The sequence below is a fragment of the Spinacia oleracea genome, chromosome 1 (assembly GCF_020520425.1).
Source record: "Spinacia oleracea cultivar Varoflay chromosome 1, BTI_SOV_V1, whole genome shotgun sequence".
NCBI classification, from domain to species: domain Eukaryota; kingdom Viridiplantae; phylum Streptophyta; class Magnoliopsida; order Caryophyllales; family Amaranthaceae; genus Spinacia; species Spinacia oleracea.
In genome coordinates, this window is record NC_079487.1 from 125654323 (window position 1) to 125671939 (window position 17617).

General features: G+C 37.2%; 3 protein-coding genes across 5 annotated transcripts; 2 read left to right on the forward strand and 1 right to left on the reverse strand.

Annotated features, from left to right (window-relative positions):
- The first annotated feature begins 218 nt into the window (after positions 1-218).
- Positions 219-2366, forward strand: LOC110789523 (probable inactive receptor kinase At1g27190). Its single transcript, XM_021994206.2, has one exon. It carries the CDS (start codon positions 396-398, stop codon positions 2223-2225), a length of 1830 nt encoding a protein of 609 aa, XP_021849898.2. The 5' UTR covers positions 219-395; the 3' UTR covers positions 2226-2366.
- Positions 2367-5083: 2717 nt separating this feature from the next.
- On the forward strand, positions 5084-9583 carry LOC110789522 (uncharacterized). Of its 3 annotated transcripts, none has more exons than XR_008918598.1 (5): positions 5084-5328; positions 5430-5562; positions 6534-6812; positions 8364-8531; positions 9258-9583. XR_008918598.1 is itself a non-coding variant. In XM_056826561.1 (5 exons), exons 1-4 carry the CDS (start codon positions 5216-5218, stop codon positions 8406-8408), a joined length of 570 nt encoding a protein of 189 aa, XP_056682539.1. In that variant the 5' UTR covers positions 5084-5215; the 3' UTR covers positions 8409-8450; positions 9258-9583. The 3 variants fall into 3 exon arrangements, 2 of the variants coding, with proteins under 2 accessions (XP_056682539.1, XP_021849897.1); XM_056826561.1 differs by having other exon boundaries at positions 8364-8450; XM_021994205.2 differs by lacking the exon at positions 8364-8531 and having other exon boundaries at positions 5088-5328.
- Positions 9584-10175: 592 nt separating this feature from the next.
- Positions 10176-16734, reverse strand: LOC110789521 (serine/threonine-protein phosphatase PP2A-2 catalytic subunit). Its single transcript, XM_021994202.2, has 6 exons — positions 16123-16734; positions 12784-12898; positions 11690-11798; positions 11522-11599; positions 11063-11254; positions 10176-10958 (listed from the first exon to the last, which is right to left on the reverse strand). The coding sequence occupies exons 1-6, from the start codon at positions 16373-16375 to the stop codon at positions 10785-10787; spliced, it is 921 nt and encodes a 306-aa protein (XP_021849894.1). The 5' UTR covers positions 16376-16734; the 3' UTR covers positions 10176-10784.
- Positions 16735-17617: the final 883 nt, after the last annotated feature.

The window sequence follows — 17617 nt, forward strand, 5'->3', positions numbered from 1 at the left end:
AGCTCTAACAACCCAAAAGCCCAAAAACATTGAAAAGAGTAACCCAGTTTCCAAGACCCAACCACATCCCTTCAAAACTTCTCCTAAAAATTGGCAAAGAAATTAAAAAAATATATATATATTATACAGTTTGTAGTTTGATTGTTTGAACCCCCTTTGACCATCTCTCTCCCAATCATTAGACCCCAAAAATAAAACAATTTAAAAGTTTCAATCCCTTTTCAGAACGACACCGTTTGGACCCATAATTTTCACTTTTTAGCTCTCCTCCCTTTCTTCACTTAAAAATACCAGTCAAAAAGCTGCTCCCTTTACTCTCCACTCTCTACTTCCATGGCTTCCCTGAACTCCTAATTTATTTTCCTACAAAAAAAATTAAAAGAAAAATTAAAAAAATGGCTTCCCATTACCCCCTCATTTTCTCTCTCCTTTTCTCTCTACTACTGACACTTTCTCTCTCATTCGATGACGACGTAAAATGCTTACAGGGTGTAAAATCGTCACTTTCCGACCCCGAAAACCGCCTTTCTAACTGGCACTTCGACAACACTTCTGTAGATTCAATCTGTCGACTTACTGGAGTTTCTTGCTGGAACGAGAAGGAGGACCGTCTCCTCTCCCTCCAGCTCCAGTCGATGCAACTTTCCGGGAAACTACCTCCGTCGCTTCAATTCTGCCGGAGTTTACAGACACTTGTACTCTCCGGAAACCAAATCTCAGGCGAAATCCCACCTCAAATCTGTGACTGGTTGCCATATTTAGTAACCCTAGATCTCTCCGGGAATGAGCTCACGGGTTCAATTCCAGTCCAGATCGAGAACTGCAAGTTTTTGAATAGTTTAATATTGAGTGATAATAAGCTTTCTGGGTCGATTCCCTTTGAATTGGGGAGATTAGATAGGCTCAAGAAGCTTTCCCTTGATGGGAATCGGCTTTCGGGTACGATACCGGATGAGTTAGGCAAGTTTGGGAAAGATGGGTTTAGTGGGAATGATGGGCTTTGTGGGAATGTTTTGGGGATGAGATGCGGAAGGAATGGCAACCTTAAGGTGGTGATTATTGGCGGTGTTATCGGCGGTGGCGGTTCGCTTCTGTTAGGGTTTATGATTTGGTGGTGGTGTTGTTGGGATCACAGGAAGAAAGAAGATGAGGTGGTGTTTGACGGAGAGAAAGGCGGTGTTGGTGGTGGGAATTTTGTGGGTTGGGTTGGGAAATTGGGTGCAAATAAGAACATTCAAGTAGTGTTCTTTCAGAAACCAATTGTGAAGATTCGGGTGGCGGATTTGTTAATCGCCACAAGTGGTTTCAGTGATGGGAAGATCGTTAATACCACGAAAACCGGTGATTCATATGGGGCGGTGTTGAGAGATGGATCGGCATTGGCGATTAAGAGACTGAGAGGGTGTAATAAGGCAAGTGATAAGCAGTTTAGGTCGGAGATTAACCGTTTAGGGCAGTTAAGGCATCCAAATTTGGTACCTTTGTTAGGGTTTTGTGTTGTTGAAGATGAGAAATTGGTGGTGTATAAAGATATGAGTAATGGTAGCCTAAACTCATGGTTACACTCTGGTGGGATTCCCAATCAAGGTAGTGTGTTGGATTGGCGAGCAAGGGTTAAGATTAGTGTTGGTGCAGCTAGAGGGTTAGCTTGGCTCCATCATGGTTGCCAACCCCCGATCAAACACCAGAACATATGCTCGAATGTGGTATTACTCGATGATGATTTCGAAGTTAGGATCACTGAATTTGGGTTGGTTAGGCTCATGGGTATGGGGAATTCAAATGGTAGCTCTGTTGCTAATGGGGACTTTGGGGAGTTCGGGTATGTACCGCCTGAGTACGCGAGCACGTTGGTGGCATCGTTGAAGGGTGATGTTTACGGGTTTGGAGTCGTGTTATTGGAATTGGTAACTGGTCAGAAACCACTTGAAGTGAACAATGCAGGGGAAGGGTTTAAAGGGAGTTTGGTTCATTGGGTGACTTTTATGTCTAGCTCTGGTAAGATTAAGGATACAATTGATAAGTCCTTATGTGGGAAGGGTAATGACGATGAGATTATGCAGTTACTTCGAGTTGCTTGTACTTGTGTGGCCTCCAGACCTAAGGATAGACCTTCTATGTTCCGAGTTTACGATTCCTTGAAGAATATGGCTGAGAATCACGGTTGTTTAGAGCAGTATGACGAGTTCCCTATGTTCTTGAATGAACAAGATGTTGTTGATTAAATTTAAGACTCTTAATTTGTTGTATTTTTTGCTGTCTTGTTGGAGATTCTCAAATACGTAAATTGGGTTTTCCAATTCCTGCAGCTTGTATCTTTCTAATGTTGGAATTTTTCTGTATAATACAAAAAGTTTTGTATGCTATGTTACCTTTCTTTATTATCATGATTCATTTCCCATTACTCTGTTACCCACTCTTGTCTTCCTTGTTTGTTTAGTAGTGTTTTTCAGCACAAAAAACATGTTCACATATGCCCCCATCCGATCCAAAATCTACGCTACCATTGTCTGAAAGTTTATCACTCCGACATATATCAGGAGATCGAGAATTTTCGGAATGCTTGGGGTTCTTATTGTTCTATGATTAATACTAATATAGTCATTGATCGATACGATCAGTGGGCATGTTCATGTATGAATGTATGATTGGATTCAGATTATTGCTTTTACTTATGAATCATGCAGTTGCTGAATCAGGTGCAGTAAAGGAGTATAGCTAGCACCAAAAACAGGATTCTTGTGATCCTATTAAATGACTTTCTTTGTACTACCAGCTTTCATTATCTTTCACCAGATCCTTTCACTGGCGCCATTCAGGGCCCGACACCTAATAATTCTCTTAAACTATTAGTCCCAACGTCTCTAAAAGATTGCTCTATTGCAATTTATTGGGTCAAAATTTGAAAACTTTAACCATAACTTCTCATCAGCCAGTACGATATAATATCGTCATGTGGATCTTGTTAGATTCGTTTCATTGTACGAATTATATTTTTGGAATATCAATTTCTATACTTTTTTCACGTGTAGAATTAGAGATATTTACGTTTTAAGTCGTGTGTTAGAGATCGTGAAAAATCAAATAGGACAATCTTTCAGGGACGGAGCAAGTAGTTATACTTTGTATACACCAAAATATGTATATAAAATGTTGCAACAAATTAATTGAATGAGCTACGAGAGCGCTGAAAATTCCTCTAAACCCAGGTGAAGGATGTGTTGGATTTTTTGAACAACAAGGGATGTATGGTCCTCATAAGGTAGACGTACATCGACACTTACACATTGGTGACTTACTTTCCCTGTTTACATCCATTATGTTATTGTGTCTTTTGAAACAATTCAGCCTATAACGGTAAGGTGACTTATGTTATTAGAACGAGAATATGATTCTATATGACAATAAGGTGGCTTATGTTATTAGAAACAAGAATATGATTATATAATAATAGTAAGGTGGCTTACGTTATAATTCAACAAGAGGTAAAAGTTTCAAACTTTTTAATCCTTTATCTTTTTTTCTCGGACAAGATCCGCCACTGTGTTTCATGTTGAATTATAGTTAGCCCTTTTCCCCCTTTTCTTTTCTCATCTAATCCATCTATCTGTCTAAGGTTACAGCTGAGGGGCCTGAAAATGTTGGATTTGGGGGACCATACAAACTCTGCATGTGAGGAAGGGTTGTGTGCTTTTGATATCTTACATTGCATTGTTGGTAGATGATGAGTATGACTTTTGGCTTTCTGCCTATAAATTGATTGGTAATATGATTTGTATGGATGCTGTTGCATTCTCTAATGAACCAGCACATGTTCTCGTCCCTACCCTCCATGACTATACTCTAAAAGGGATTTGTTTATTACATATACTCTTTTTGCTCCATATATTCGTGATTTCAACTTCTCGAGAAAACTGCTCCCTCCATCCGAAATTAATAGTCGTGTTGCTCGTGTAATAGTATGGATTAGAAATGTGACAACTATATCCGGATGAAGGAAGTACATACAGAACTATCAATCAAAGTTAGTTGTAAAGCCTATAATGTTCATGTAGGCAATGAAAGTACCATGCTGATTGATTGTCAAGCCAAATGAAAGTATGAGAGAAATATAGCTTTCAGATTATGTTTGGTCAAATTTGAGCTAATTTTATACTTGAAAAGCTAGTTAAAAAGGATTACCAAAAAAAAAATAGCTGGAAAAGCTTTCATATTATCTTTCTATTTTAGTACTCTGCATCATGATTATTTTAGGAAAGATAGTCTTCCTTAATCACAAACTTGACCAAGATTTCCCAAGTCCAACTGTGAAGAAACTTTTTAGGCAAGTATTCCGTCCATTAAAAGTAAATATATTTAAGGAAAATAATACACTTTATTAATCCAAATAACATTTTATTTGAAGTTGGTGGGAAACTCATCTTGTGACTTGGTGGTTATAATTTCAATCTCATCAACTTTGTTATGATTTTGAACGGTTCCTTTACCATCCCTTATTCTCAAGCGCTGATTTGCGTTGTTAGACTGGCCAACATGAAATAGGTATTGATTCAATATGGTCATTCTTCTTACTCATTATAATAATAAAAAAAATCACCTAAAACATTGTAGTGTCACGTGTTTATTGTTTCCAAGTCCCTTGCCAATTGCCACTGCTTATCAACATGATAATATGTTCCAATCATGTTCAATTAATATACAGAGTAATGCTATAATAGATTTCGATAAATTCAGCTCAATTTTGTAAAAATGCCAAGGAGTCGGGTCAGCTTGAGGTGCGACATGGAAAAAGCACGACTCGACACGTACCCGGAAAGAGTACGGCTCAGCACGAGCTCGAAATCGTGGGCCAAGTGATGGGCCTGGAGTCCTGGACCATATACGATAAAATTTTACTGAACCAAATACGATAAAATACGTTAAATTGAGTGAAATTAGACTCAGACACGACAACACAGCTCGGCCATGAAACTTTAGATCTCATCCGTTGAAAAGGAAGTTGTCGCTCCGTAGTCCCTATCAGCCTAGCTAAACGAGAAATGATAGTTTACGTGACGAGATGATGACTCTTTAATCTTTTATTTGTTGACTGAGAAAGTAAAAAAATAAAGGAAAAAAGTGAAGGGGTAAAACTGTAAATGTAGTCGAGAGGGAATACATCTGCCATGGTAGCGGAGAAAATATTTACACGCATCCACCATCTTCATCGACATCCATGGCTTCCTTGATCAACTCTCCATCTCATGCGAACATTCTCTCTCCTCGATCTTTTCTCATAACTCTATTTCTCGTCTCGTCGCTTCTTCAACTCTCCCTCTGCCACCAACTGTAAGTTCCGATATCAACCACCACCACCTCCGCCGCCGCCGCCGCCGTCTCTGTCTTTATGTGAACTAATTCGTTTTTTTTATATTTTTTGTTTTATGTAGTAAAGAAAACGAAGAAGAAGAAAGAATAAGGCGTCGGAAACTATTAGGGTTCAAGGAAAAAGCAGCTGGTTCGAATACTACTTTTGAGTGCTCTCCTTCTGGTCCTTGCGTTCCCTGTCAGTACTCTGAGAAGGTTTTTACTCTCTCCAAAATCATCAATTTCATGTTTTAATTTTGTTTACATTTCTGTTAATTCAGTTTGATTCAATTGAATTTGATTAAATTGAATCCGTGGGAAAATTAATTTGTTCGGAATTAGGCTTTGATCTTGCTTTTGAATTTGAGTACTATTTAAATGGATATCCCTTTTATTGTTTTCCTTTCATTTTACCTGTAATTATGTTAAACTAGAGTAATTGTTTTGGGAAATTTGAGTGATGAACATTGTCTTGTTGGAATGGAGGAGTTGTAACATTTCTTTGGTAACTTAATCAAATAGTTTGCCTATTTGCTCCGTAATAAGGAGTCTTGGCTGTTGGTGGAAACCTCAAAATGTTTATACATTGTGCTGAAAGAGGTTAATTTTGGTCAGCATGATAAATATTGGTCGAGTTCTAACTCACTTACTTAATGCTGTTTCATTTGGAATTTCAAGTTCTGGACATCGTGTTGTTGGAATGGAAAAGTTATGATATTGTTTTCATGCTTTGTAGAACTGTAGAAATACTTGCCTCTTAGCTGCTTTGTAATGGGTTGTTGTTCGGAATTCTTATACAATGTGCCTGAGTCGAGGCAAGAAGAGAAGATTAATTTTGATTAGTATGCTTTAAGCCCGTAGAGTTCTTTATGGCTCTTTAAGTGTTATAATTAAGGTGTTGGCTTCGGGTAAGTAGTTAAATTGTAATTGGCATTTAGTAAGATGGATGACTTCTGAATTAGAATGAGACAAGTAATACGAATAAGGAATAACGTCAGTGCATGTATACGTATAAGCGTCATTTAGTATGATTCTACCAGTGCTGATGATTTTTGTTTAGAGTAAAATAGGTGAAGTAAGATATGCTAATCTGAGATACTTGAGTTGCTAGAATTTGCAATTCAGATGTAAACGTGCATTCTATCAGGCTTGCAGCTAATCGAGTGAGAATTTTTTTTTTCTCACAGAAAGATGACAAATATCGCTGTAGTGAAACTGGATATCGTATTCCTTTCAAGTGTATCAGAAGTGGAGATGTAACAAAGGGAGCAAGTGGTAATGTTCCCGAAAACAGCCATCCTACTGAAGAAGGATCTGTTAATGCAGACAATGCTGCAGCTAAGCACAGGTTGTTAGCAGATAAGTCCTCTAAGAAAAAGGGTAAACGTGAACCCAAGGAGTACGTGACTTATAGAAGTTGTATACAGGGTGTAAATGAAGAGAAGCTCTCGGTTCTTGGTTTTGAGGTATGTAATACTGACTGTTATTCAATTTATTTATTTAAAAAAAACGAAGAGTAGCTCTCGATTCTTTGCTTCCAAGGCATTATATTATTTGGTCTTTTGCAAGTGTTGCTGCTTACACAAGTCTATGGACACTTGATTTAAATTTTTTTCAGATGCCAGTCTTTTCTTTAGTTCCGTATAATTGTTGGTAGTATGATTGTTATTCCAATTGTCATGATCCAAGAACATATTTTCCATCCCATCATTCAAACTTCTCCTTTGTTAATTGTCCTCTAAAGTTAGAGAAGTACTGTAAAATATTTGATAGCCTAACGTTCACCAAGGATCTCACTTCTGTAAAGGCATGAGTACACGGTGGGATTTGTTTCGTCAAAATTAAAAATGGACTCTTAGGAGTGGAGTTGGTATAATTTTCTGTACTGATGATTAGTCTTCCTTGGGTTTTCTTTCAAATCATGCCATGGGACTCCTATGTCTTCAAGAGCTCTCTGTTAAAGTAAAGTGGTTCATCTCAAACAAGTCCTGGGATTCCTCCAGCCTTGACCTTATACTACCACCTTATATCCTCCGGAACCAAAATCTCTGATTTTCCCTAAAATGACTCTCTTCGTTGGCTCTCTAAGTCTTAGAAACTTCTGTAACTCTATGGAACCCTATTCCTTGCTGCATCCATGTCCCTTCCTCTCAGTTCTATGAAAAGCTAGGAAATGGGCTTTGGCATGCTAACCTGCCTCAGGAATTAAGTTCTTACTTTGGTTAGCAACCAGGGAAGGAATACCTGCCAACCTCCCTTTCCAGAGAGGATAGCTATTTTCCAGCCCTTTTGTCCCAATGAGCAGCAATGTACTCTCCATTTTCTGAGGATTGCATTAATTAGAGCAGACGAAATCTGGAAAGCCATCCCCCTTCCTCCTTTAAACTTCTTTAACCTAAGTTTTCAAGATTAGCTGAAATCAAATCTCACATCTAACCACAAAAACTGTTCATTAGTCCTTTTCCATATAATTGTCATTGTTAACTAAGTAGGCCTCTATTTATAAATTATAATGGAATGTGATCTTATGCAACAGTGCTCAACCATTACAATTATAGATTCTTGAAGTGCAAAATCTAGGTGTTATTGTGTTTCATTGACACTATGACCGTCATTTTAACATGGAACCAAACTTGAACCTTCGAATCAGCGGACAACTTAGTTTTAGAATTTGCCAGTGTCAAGCAACTTCTAGTCCTGTGAACATGTTTCCTCCTTAGGGGAGTATGAACTATGAAGAGCCTCCTTTATGAAGGCTTAGATGTGTGGACTCCATCCACCGGAGGCTTCACTATGGGCTATAGTCTTCAGACTCTGGGCTACATTTCGTGGCCAAGAACCTTTGCGAAGAGGTTAGAATATGTCTGGCCTCTGTCAAAGATGTGTGCTTCATATTGACTTGTTTGTGTTTACTCATGTGACTTTTTCCCTCTACTTTGTTGTCTTCTGTCTAATTACCTATCCTCCCACAGTGCCTGCTCTGTGTGTTTCTTACTATAACAAACTACTGAAAACAGGAGGAGAAACAAAAGATGATGGCTTTAGCACTTGCAAAGTATTGATATCCATAGTGCTGGATCCCCTAGACATTTCAACTTTCAAAGGTTTGCAGAAACATGAAGTGATTTGGGAGTTGGAACTTGAAAGAATGTGCAATCACTTTTTTTAGACCTCTTAGTGCACAAGTGAGAACACGTCACACAATACTTTCCATTGCCAGCAATTGAAGAATGAAAGTTATTTGTCATTTGATGCATGCTTTGCAGTTTGCACCATAGATATTAGAATATGATTTTCTCAAAGGTCTTGGCTTCAACAAAAGGTTATCAGGGACAAAAAATCCGTAAACCAATTCCACCTGGTGAAACAAGGGTTAGTTTGGGTGTGTCTGGTTTGTATGGGTTACTTGTAATTTGTTTTATAGGGAATAACCAGCACCTTGTGGCTTGCTCCTAGCCTCCAGCAATCTTTGATATGCAAATTGGAACGCCCCATTATAATTAAATGGCTTTCTTAGACGTTACTTGTATAAGCCATGGGTTTGTTTAATGCATACTAATTCAAGGAAGACAATTGGAGAGTGCTTGAAAGTCAAGTGCATGCAATTAATTGATGTTTATGTAGCCAGCCTTTCTCCTTTATATTTCTTTAGTTTGAAATCCTTTCTGATGTACGTTAAAGATGATTGACTTTCTAGACCTGTTTTCTTCTCGCTCAATTTTGTGTGAGTTTTATTGATGTCCTAAAATTAGAAGTAACGTGTGAAATTCCCTTTTCCTCCGTTCTTGTAGCTGTGACTCCTGTCACTCTGTCTGTGAGTGATACTTCAAGATTTTCTTACAGCTTTCAATATATTTCTATATGGTTCAAACCATTGATCTCATAATATTACTTTTTGATTTGTACAACAGGTTCTTGTATTGGGTCTCTTGCTCGTTAGCGGATCATTTGTATTCTTCAGGAGAAAAAAGACTGTAACAATGGCTGGGGCTGGAAATTTGAGAGTTCAAAGCAACTCTAGGTTTTAGGTAATTCTTAAGGCTAGGTTACTAGTGTAATTGAAGTTTTTTGTCTTTCTACCTATTCTTTTGACAGGCTGTATGAAAGCTTTTACAACAAATCAATGATGTTTCAACTCCCAGCCATTTCTCAGGTCATATACAGGTTGCCTGTAGGTTGTATGTAAAAAAAATATTGGTGGATTTTGTGATTCTATTAACCAATTGTTGTTACATAAGGAGTATGAATATACTAAGTACTCAGTGTGATTTATGTTTGTGAACGGCTGGCTAACTACCTTGTTGAGGTCGCCTATAGTCGGACTCGTGGAATCATCATGTGCTTTGATTTTTCTTGTCAAAAAGGGTTTAAAGTCAAATAGCAGTACAACAAATTCACTCGTTGATAGTGTTGCACAGTTGGTGTTTGTATTTTATTTTATTTTTTGGTTGCATGTATTATTATCCTATTTTAGGCAAGAACACCAACTCCATTTGCAGCAACTCCTTTCTCAATTTCTACTAAAAACTTTGAGATCAAACAATTTGGTTGAGTTGTTTCATTTTCATTAATAAATTAAACAAGTCAAGTTGCCATGATGGTTAACGGCGGTATATTCAAGGCAAGTAGCGGTGTGGCATTGGATGGCAGAAGATTTGAAAAAAGTTCAATCAGGCAACAAAGTTCCAACAACGAAACCAGGGAATAATGCGCTTGAAATTCTGTTAGAAAAGGTTGACGACTGGCTCAAAATTTCTGACCTCTTTACTCTTCTCCAGATAATGTCATCCAGCGTCGTCCTTAAATTACTCATGTTAGACCCAACAAAATTACATAAAAGCCAGCAATCTCATCAAACTCAACAAAGTTCTGCACTACAAATTGAGCATGATTTCGTTAACAGCTGATACTTAAATAAGATTCATAATGAAACAGAACGAGTTATGATTATGAGGTATACTTGAATAATCAAAACATTAAAAAATAGAACGGCTGCAGACTAACATGAGCAGCATCATCTTCAAGTTCAAATTCTGGGAAATTTGAACAGGTATGCCACTGGAAATTGAAGCCCTACAGCTTATTTATAACATCAACCGCACATTCCAGTTGCCCTTTAGAGGAGTTGGCGAAAAATGGGACCAACATAAAACTGAAAACCCAGCCTTCTATCTTGAATTTGCAAAATTACAATAAGACATTGCCATCGTCGCTGCTGCTACTTGCTTTTCCGATGAAAAATATACAAATAAACTACTGGAACCCTTAATCAATACTGTGGATTATCTTGAGCAATGACAGCAGTAGCAAAAGACCACTCCAAAGCAAAGAATGATGTTGACACTGATCCTCAAACAACCAAAATCCTCTCCTTTTAAATAAATCTACAGCAACACGAGGATAAACAGTTTTACACACATCTGGTCGAGCTATTGAAATCACAAAAAATAGTCAGGGGTCTTGCGAGTGGTGTCGGGCTCAATCTGTCGTGGAGCAGGGTCAAATTGAAGGAAGTTCTGCTCCATATTCTCCCCGATCTCAAGTATAGCTGCCATGTTTCCACAACGGTAACAGTAATTTGGAGCACTAAAAACTGTCACTACATTTTTATCCTGTAAAATTTAAACTACATTAGCAAGTAAAAGTCAAGAGATCATATAACTAATTTCGTGTGAGAAAAATGTAACCATGTTACAGGATTTTGGTTTTCACGAACCTGGCACCAATTAAAACCTTCCATCACAAGTTGATGGGCTCTGGAGATAAGAGTAAGTCCATTGGTATGGTTGAAATGAGCTGCTATATCCTGCCCAAAAGTATATCCAGCTCCACGAGGAGATATTCCCCAACCACAACGATCATCAGGGTCAGACCACAACAGATCGCACATGGGCCCTTCGTGAGGAACCTATACATACAGAGTAGAGAAAAACAAATCAATCAACGTAAGCACAAGTTTGTCATTCAACCCCAGAAATATTTCATATTTCAATCATTGACTCCAAAGATTTATTATACATATGCTTCTCTTTTTGACCTGAAATCAACAGTACCAAGCATTTGAATAGCTTGTACCAGAAAAAAAAATTGCAGGCACATGAAGAACTCCAGAAGCCTGTGCAAGACCCCCACGGCCCCACCAACTCAAAAACTAAAACAACCATTTCCATCGTACCTCCTGTATACGATCCAAAGCTCGGATGTTGTCCAATGTGTCCAGAGATGGTGAAAGGCCTCCATGCAAACAGAAAACCTATAATGCAGCAATATATTAATCTAGTCCATCACCAACTCGTAAAACATATTAAAAAAACATAAAAGAATTATAATCTACAACTCTAACCTGACTCTCAATAAGAGCTGTAAGAGGTAGATAATCAAAAAGATCAGTAAAATGCTTCCAGACATTTGCATTTCCATACTTCCTTAAGCATTCATCATAAAAACCATATCTGAAAGGTCAATTACAAAGCAATCAGATGATCACAGTAACAAGATTATTGACTGGCAGCTAGGATATCATTAATAATTTCAAATATTAAAAGTTTCTAAAGACCTAAACAAAACAATTTCCATTAAAATTAACAGTTCATTAGACAGACATAGCAAGAATTTCCAAACAGGAATTTATCAGTAGAGAAAATTCCAATAAAAAACAACTTTAAAATTTTTAGCTGACAACAAAAATATAAAGACAGAGAACCTGTCAGTTCATGGATTAAAATAAAATCTAAGAAAATTGGTTCGGTAATTACAGGGATAGATTGTAAAGAGCATATTAGCCGCTGCACTACACAACAACAATTGAATCCAAAACAATTGCTAGGTCACAAAAGGCAAGCATCCAAGCATCACTATAGATGGATAGAATAATTGAAAGCACCAAAAAAAGGTAAAGGGGGCCCATCACCAGATATTGACCTTTGAACAAAGCTAACAATAATAGCATATTCTTCATTTTTATTATCCCTCCTCCAGTCATATGCTCCAGCATTATAATAATAACTTGAAATCTAAAACAATACAGGAACTATTCAAAGGTAAACAAACAAACAAAAAAAAATGATATGGCAATGAATGAATAACAACCCACAATTAAGCCAACTCAAAACAAAAAGATGGAAGACATAGCATATTATTGTTCTATGCATTTTTAACATATGCTTCCAATCACCAGGTTTACATGGTGACACCCATCTCTTCTGCAAATTTAACAAGTAGTCTTACTGGTAAGACAAAGACACCATACATCCACCAGAACAAGGAAAACCAACAATTGTAGCCAACAGGAAATACAACATTCTTCGACATCGTAAAAGATTTAGTTTTTGAAAATCAGGTACAAAATGTTCCTAAACTTCATGACACTTGAATATTTTAAGCGTAGTCATGTAAATATTGTTGCTCTCTGATAAACAAGAAGCAACAGAGCCTTACACTTGAGTAATTTGACGGCTTTCATGATTTCCTCTAAGAATTGTAATTCTGTCTCTGTAACGAACCTTCAGAGCCACCAGGAGAGTGACGGTCTCTACTGAATAGTATCCACGATCTGGGGAAAAAAGATAGATAAAATCAAATGTGTCAGTAGAAGGAAGCATTCAGGCAAATTTATGGACTTACAGAGGAATAAGTTTGCCCCACCCCCTACCATTCCTCCTTCAATCAAAATGAGGACGATTTTCCATTAACATTAAACAACAATCAGCAATGCCAGGAAAAAAAATGATGTGGTTGCCATCCAACAGTGGACAACACTCACCAAAGCAGCATCGCATTGTTATCAAGTGTCACAATTGTAACGACATGAGCTAAGCAACTAACAAACAGGGGGGGATATGTATTTCTCCATTTCTGTCAATTGTTCTTAAATTTTTATATTATATTTAAAAATACAACTTAGTGAAGAAAAGAGTGGTATAGAACATTCATAGGGACTAACATTCATAGTATTATTTTTATTACTGGATCATACTATTATTCTTTAGCTTAAGTTTTAGTATAAATTTTCTTATCGAAGTTTCAGAAGGTTTAGCAGCAGAGTACATTAGTGCATTTGGGCTAGGATTTAGGTGAGTCTAGGGTTTGGGTTCCATTGTACTCTTTGATCTTTTGAAGTCTCAAAATTTCAGGTTGTCCGCATGGGTTCTCTTTCCTAATAAGGAAAAGTGACTACAATAAAATCATGACGCCCTCAAGTGAATACTCTGATAGAAGCAACAATCCTCATAGCTATCAGTTGATGAAATGATGTCAAAGGTTATAACAAATGTCACGTAGTGAAATTGAAAATACATTACAGAAGGATAAATGCCTGAATGTAATCTATCATGAATAACCCTTACTCAATCATGAACATTCCTGACGTGACGGAATAGCCTTCATACAATTACATAGTTAAACAAGCATACACAACTCGATGTCTTTATTCGACCATACAATCAGCAGGTTTCGGGCTTCATGTTATTTGCGAAAAAAAATTCTAGATACAGGTGGAGCAACACAATTTTTGTAAGGAACAAATACTCTGCTGCCCTCCAACCTTAGTAGAGAATATGATTAAAAAATATCACTGGAATTAATAGCATATACGGTACGGATATACCACTGCAGTGGAGGAGCCAGGAATCTAATGTCGGAGGGGCGAGAAAAAAAAATGAAATGGCATAGTTATATTGTAGTAAATAGGATTCGAACCCTTGACCAAAAAGCCCAAATGAGTTAATTTACCAAGGAATAACCACTAAGACAAGGAGTATTTAGTGATGTGTGTATCAAGTTCAAACAACTACCACCACCATTTTGGACACCTTTTGACGAGGGTACTGGGAAGACCAAGATGTACACAACTATACCTAATCATAAGTCATAAGACTGTCTGTATAGGACCCAAAGTCAAACAAGAACAAAGATAACTGAAAGTTAGTAAAGATACAAATCATAACAGAACACTACCAAAAAAAAAAACCAAACAACAGAGATACAACAGTAAAAATTATAAATCGTACTCTTTGTTACCATAATGAGAAGCTGTATACTAAAGAATGTAAACTGAAAACAAAAGAGACTTCAAATGATGAAAATGATACGTCAAAATCCCCATGAGAAAAAGAACAAATAATCCCTAATTCAACCATAGTTAAGGCCTACAAATGCATTTGGGCGGCGGTCTCATGGAAAAAAAATGTTGCTCTATCACTAACATAAACATAAACTTGTAATTCCCAATAACAAAGAGCGGAAAATTACACATAGCCAAGAAGGATCCCTAGCATAAAATGGAGGGCGCCATACAATCCACAAGGGGTTGTATGATTATCATGAAAGCATGAAGAATGCAACTTCATAAACCCAATGAAATAGAACAGTTGGCATAGAACACTTAAAACTGTGGTAAATAAGATTAAGCACGACAGCACATTCTACAATCTTCTCTAAAGGATAAGTCAAATAGAAGGGTCGAAAATGGACATCTAATCAAAGATATGTCATAAAGTAGGTTTTATCAAAAAACAGAAGAAAACGTGAACAGAAGTTATTAGTAAATAAAAAGCTCTAATTCGATCATCATTTAGTCAAAATCCTTCAGCGTTGAGGGCAGTTTAAAGTTCCGCAGAGGCAATTGGGCACAGTTAACTAAATATCTACCGGAACAATCCAACTTTGTTCTTAAGAATCTCCCATCCACACATACAAATACAATCCACTTTGAGTATTCGTCAACCACAGACCACGTTACCCCTTGGGATCTACATGAAGAGGACACCATGATACACCTTCAGATTTTCTGTTTCAGTCATTGTCCAATTTTAAAACTTTCAGCTCAGTGACTTGAATTGATTCCATTTTTTCTCAATTTTATGGCTACTAACTTCTCCTAACATACGGAGTATAAACTTCCATCTCCAGGATGCCTAAACTTCATGTAGTAATATAAAACCATATCTCAATACAACCATTTCAAACATCAATTTAACACTATAATAGGCTTCATCCTCTCCAATATACAAGCTCTGTAGTGCATGGTCAAAACGTTTATAATGTAGAGACTGGAAAAGTCTAAAATATCATCCATCTTCTCAATAGGAAACCACATCACACTTTGCTCTATCTACAACTCGCCAATACCACACTCGTAACATGTAACGATACGCCTCACATGGAATAAACAGAATTCGTTTCAAGGAGCAGCGTAAGAGGGCGGAAATGCATAGTGTGAAAATTGTAAGAATTTCTCCTTCGCTTAAGAATTCGGCAAAAGTGGGGCAGTACAGTCAGGATATTATTATACAGCATTTCATCTATTGATAATTTTCTCATCCGTCCACATAAATACAAACACCATTTCACCTCCGTCCTCACAAAAGAAGCACATATTGATAAGTTGTCTTCACTGGACTCGTTTCGACCCCTAAAATCTCTGAAAAGCATAGAATAAGGGACTGTCGTCTTCTCCCTTATGTTACCCCCAGATCCCAACAAAAAATATAACCCTCCTAATTTATTTATTTTCTCCTTTTGACCTCCAGCTCATGTAGTAAAACAATTTCATTACAATATACAATCAAACGATCAATTCAGAAAGACTAATATTCAAAACAAATAGATAGAAGTCATATAATTCATTTAGAACACATTTTACAAATAATTTTCTTTATCAAAACACATCCACAAGCAACATACATAAGAAATATACCGTAAATATCAGGCAAGAATGTACAGAAACAAAATAAAGCAAACTAAAACCTCGAGCTGAATAAATTAGAGAAAACTGACCTACATAATCTCCCATAAAGAGATAATTAGTGTCTGGAGCGTTTCCACCAATACGGAAGAGCTCTATGAGATCATAAAACTGGCCGTGAATATCACCGCAAACGGTCACCGGGCATTTAACCGGTTGAACATTCCATTCCTCAACCAAAATCGCTCTCGCTTGATCGCAAAGCGTCTTGACTTCGCCCTCCGATAACGGCTTACATTCCATCAGCTGCTCAATCTGCCGATCTAGATCCGCGTGCGACGGCATTTTTCCTATTCAAAACGTCCAGAAAATGAAAAATCCTTGAAAAATCCGATCAAAATCTGTGGTTTTCCCCTTTCGAAAAATTCAAAACAGCATTAGAATCGATATCGGAGAAAACTAGGGTTAGGGTTTCGAATCCGGAGAAATCGACAATTTATAGGAAGTACTTTGGGAAATGGATCAAAGTTTTGGAGATCATAACACAAATGGAAAAGAATTACGCCATTGATTTGGCTCCATTGAAGAGGGGAAAATAATTCAAGAATTCGGATTTATTTTCTCAACCTCTCGTCTGAATCGCTCTCTTTCTCTCTCTACTTTCTCTCTCTAAAAGAGCAAAATTTTGGGAAAAGATAAGAGAAATTGTATTTATACGAAAATGATGGGGCCTGAAATGAAATGCAAATCCAAATGAAATGAAAGATGGGGTGATAAAGCGGGGGTATTTTGGGCGTTTTATAAATCCGGTGGCTCCACCGAGTCCAAATCGACCAGTCGTAATGACACGTGGGCAGTTTTGGCTGCGACCTACGGGAAACGGGAAGTTGGAGGAGAAATGAATTTTATTTTATGGTTTTTTATAATGAAATAACTAGTGTGAAGGCCGGGCGTTGTCCGAGTTTTGGCTTTTATTCGATTTTATTTGTTCTAAAATATGTGCTCGTATAGATGATGTTGTCATCGAATTACGGTGGTGACATCAGTTTAGTGGTCGATCAACAACCTCCCCGATCTGAAACCCCACTTCCGGAAATCAAAATAAAGTCGGATCCTTTTCTTCAAAGTAATAATTGTACATTAAGTAAACATTCCCTTTTTCATGCATTCACTTTTATTTGTTTATTGTAAAAATGAAGTATATGTTTATATGGAGAGGTATTACATAAGTTGTAGTTGGTTAAGATGGTAAGAAATGTAACTTTTAACAAAGTGGTCTGATGTTCAATCCTTGTTACATGTTTTTTGGTTGTAATGACATATCATGATGCTAAATGGTGGTGACGTGGCGTGATAAGGAGAGGTCTACATGACACGTATACGTTCTTAAAAACGCTTTTTAATAGATTAGTATAGATTCCGAGATTTGACTTTATTCACCATACATCCTTGTAATTTTAATTATTTATCATATACCTTTGAGATTTCATTTTCTTGCATGGAAGTTTTAGATACCAGAGGGGCATATGGTAAAAAAAATGAAAGTTTTTGATGATCCGGGTTCACCCGAGGGTACAATGATGCACC

What these genes read in the sequence shown, in the direction of transcription:
- LOC110789523 (XM_021994206.2), top strand. Translation starts at nt 396, where the DNA reads ATGGCTTCCCATTACCCCCTCATTTTCTCTCTCCTTTTCTCTCTACTA.
- LOC110789522 (XM_021994205.2), top strand. Translation starts at nt 5,216, where the DNA reads ATGGCTTCCTTGATCAACTCTCCATCTCATGCGAACATTCTCTCTCCT. An exon ending in CCTGTCAGTACTCTGAGAAG is followed by an intron (nt 5,563 to 6,533) that starts GTTTTTACTCTC and finishes TTTTTCTCACAG; the next exon opens with AAAGATGACAAATATCGCTG. An exon ending in TCTCGGTTCTTGGTTTTGAG is followed by an intron (nt 6,813 to 9,257) that starts GTATGTAATACT and finishes TTTGTACAACAG; the next exon opens with GTTCTTGTATTGGGTCTCTT.
- LOC110789521 (XM_021994202.2), bottom strand. Translation starts at nt 16,375, where the DNA reads ATGCCGTCGCACGCGGATCTAGATCGGCAGATTGAGCAGCTGATGGAA. An exon ending in CAGCTCTTATTGAGAGTCAG is followed by an intron (nt 11,600 to 11,689) that starts GTTAGAGTTGTA and finishes GCTGCATTATAG; the next exon opens with GTTTTCTGTTTGCATGGAGG. An exon ending in AAGGTTTTAATTGGTGCCAG is followed by an intron (nt 10,959 to 11,062) that starts GTTCGTGAAAAC and finishes TAAATTTTACAG; the next exon opens with GATAAAAATGTAGTGACAGT.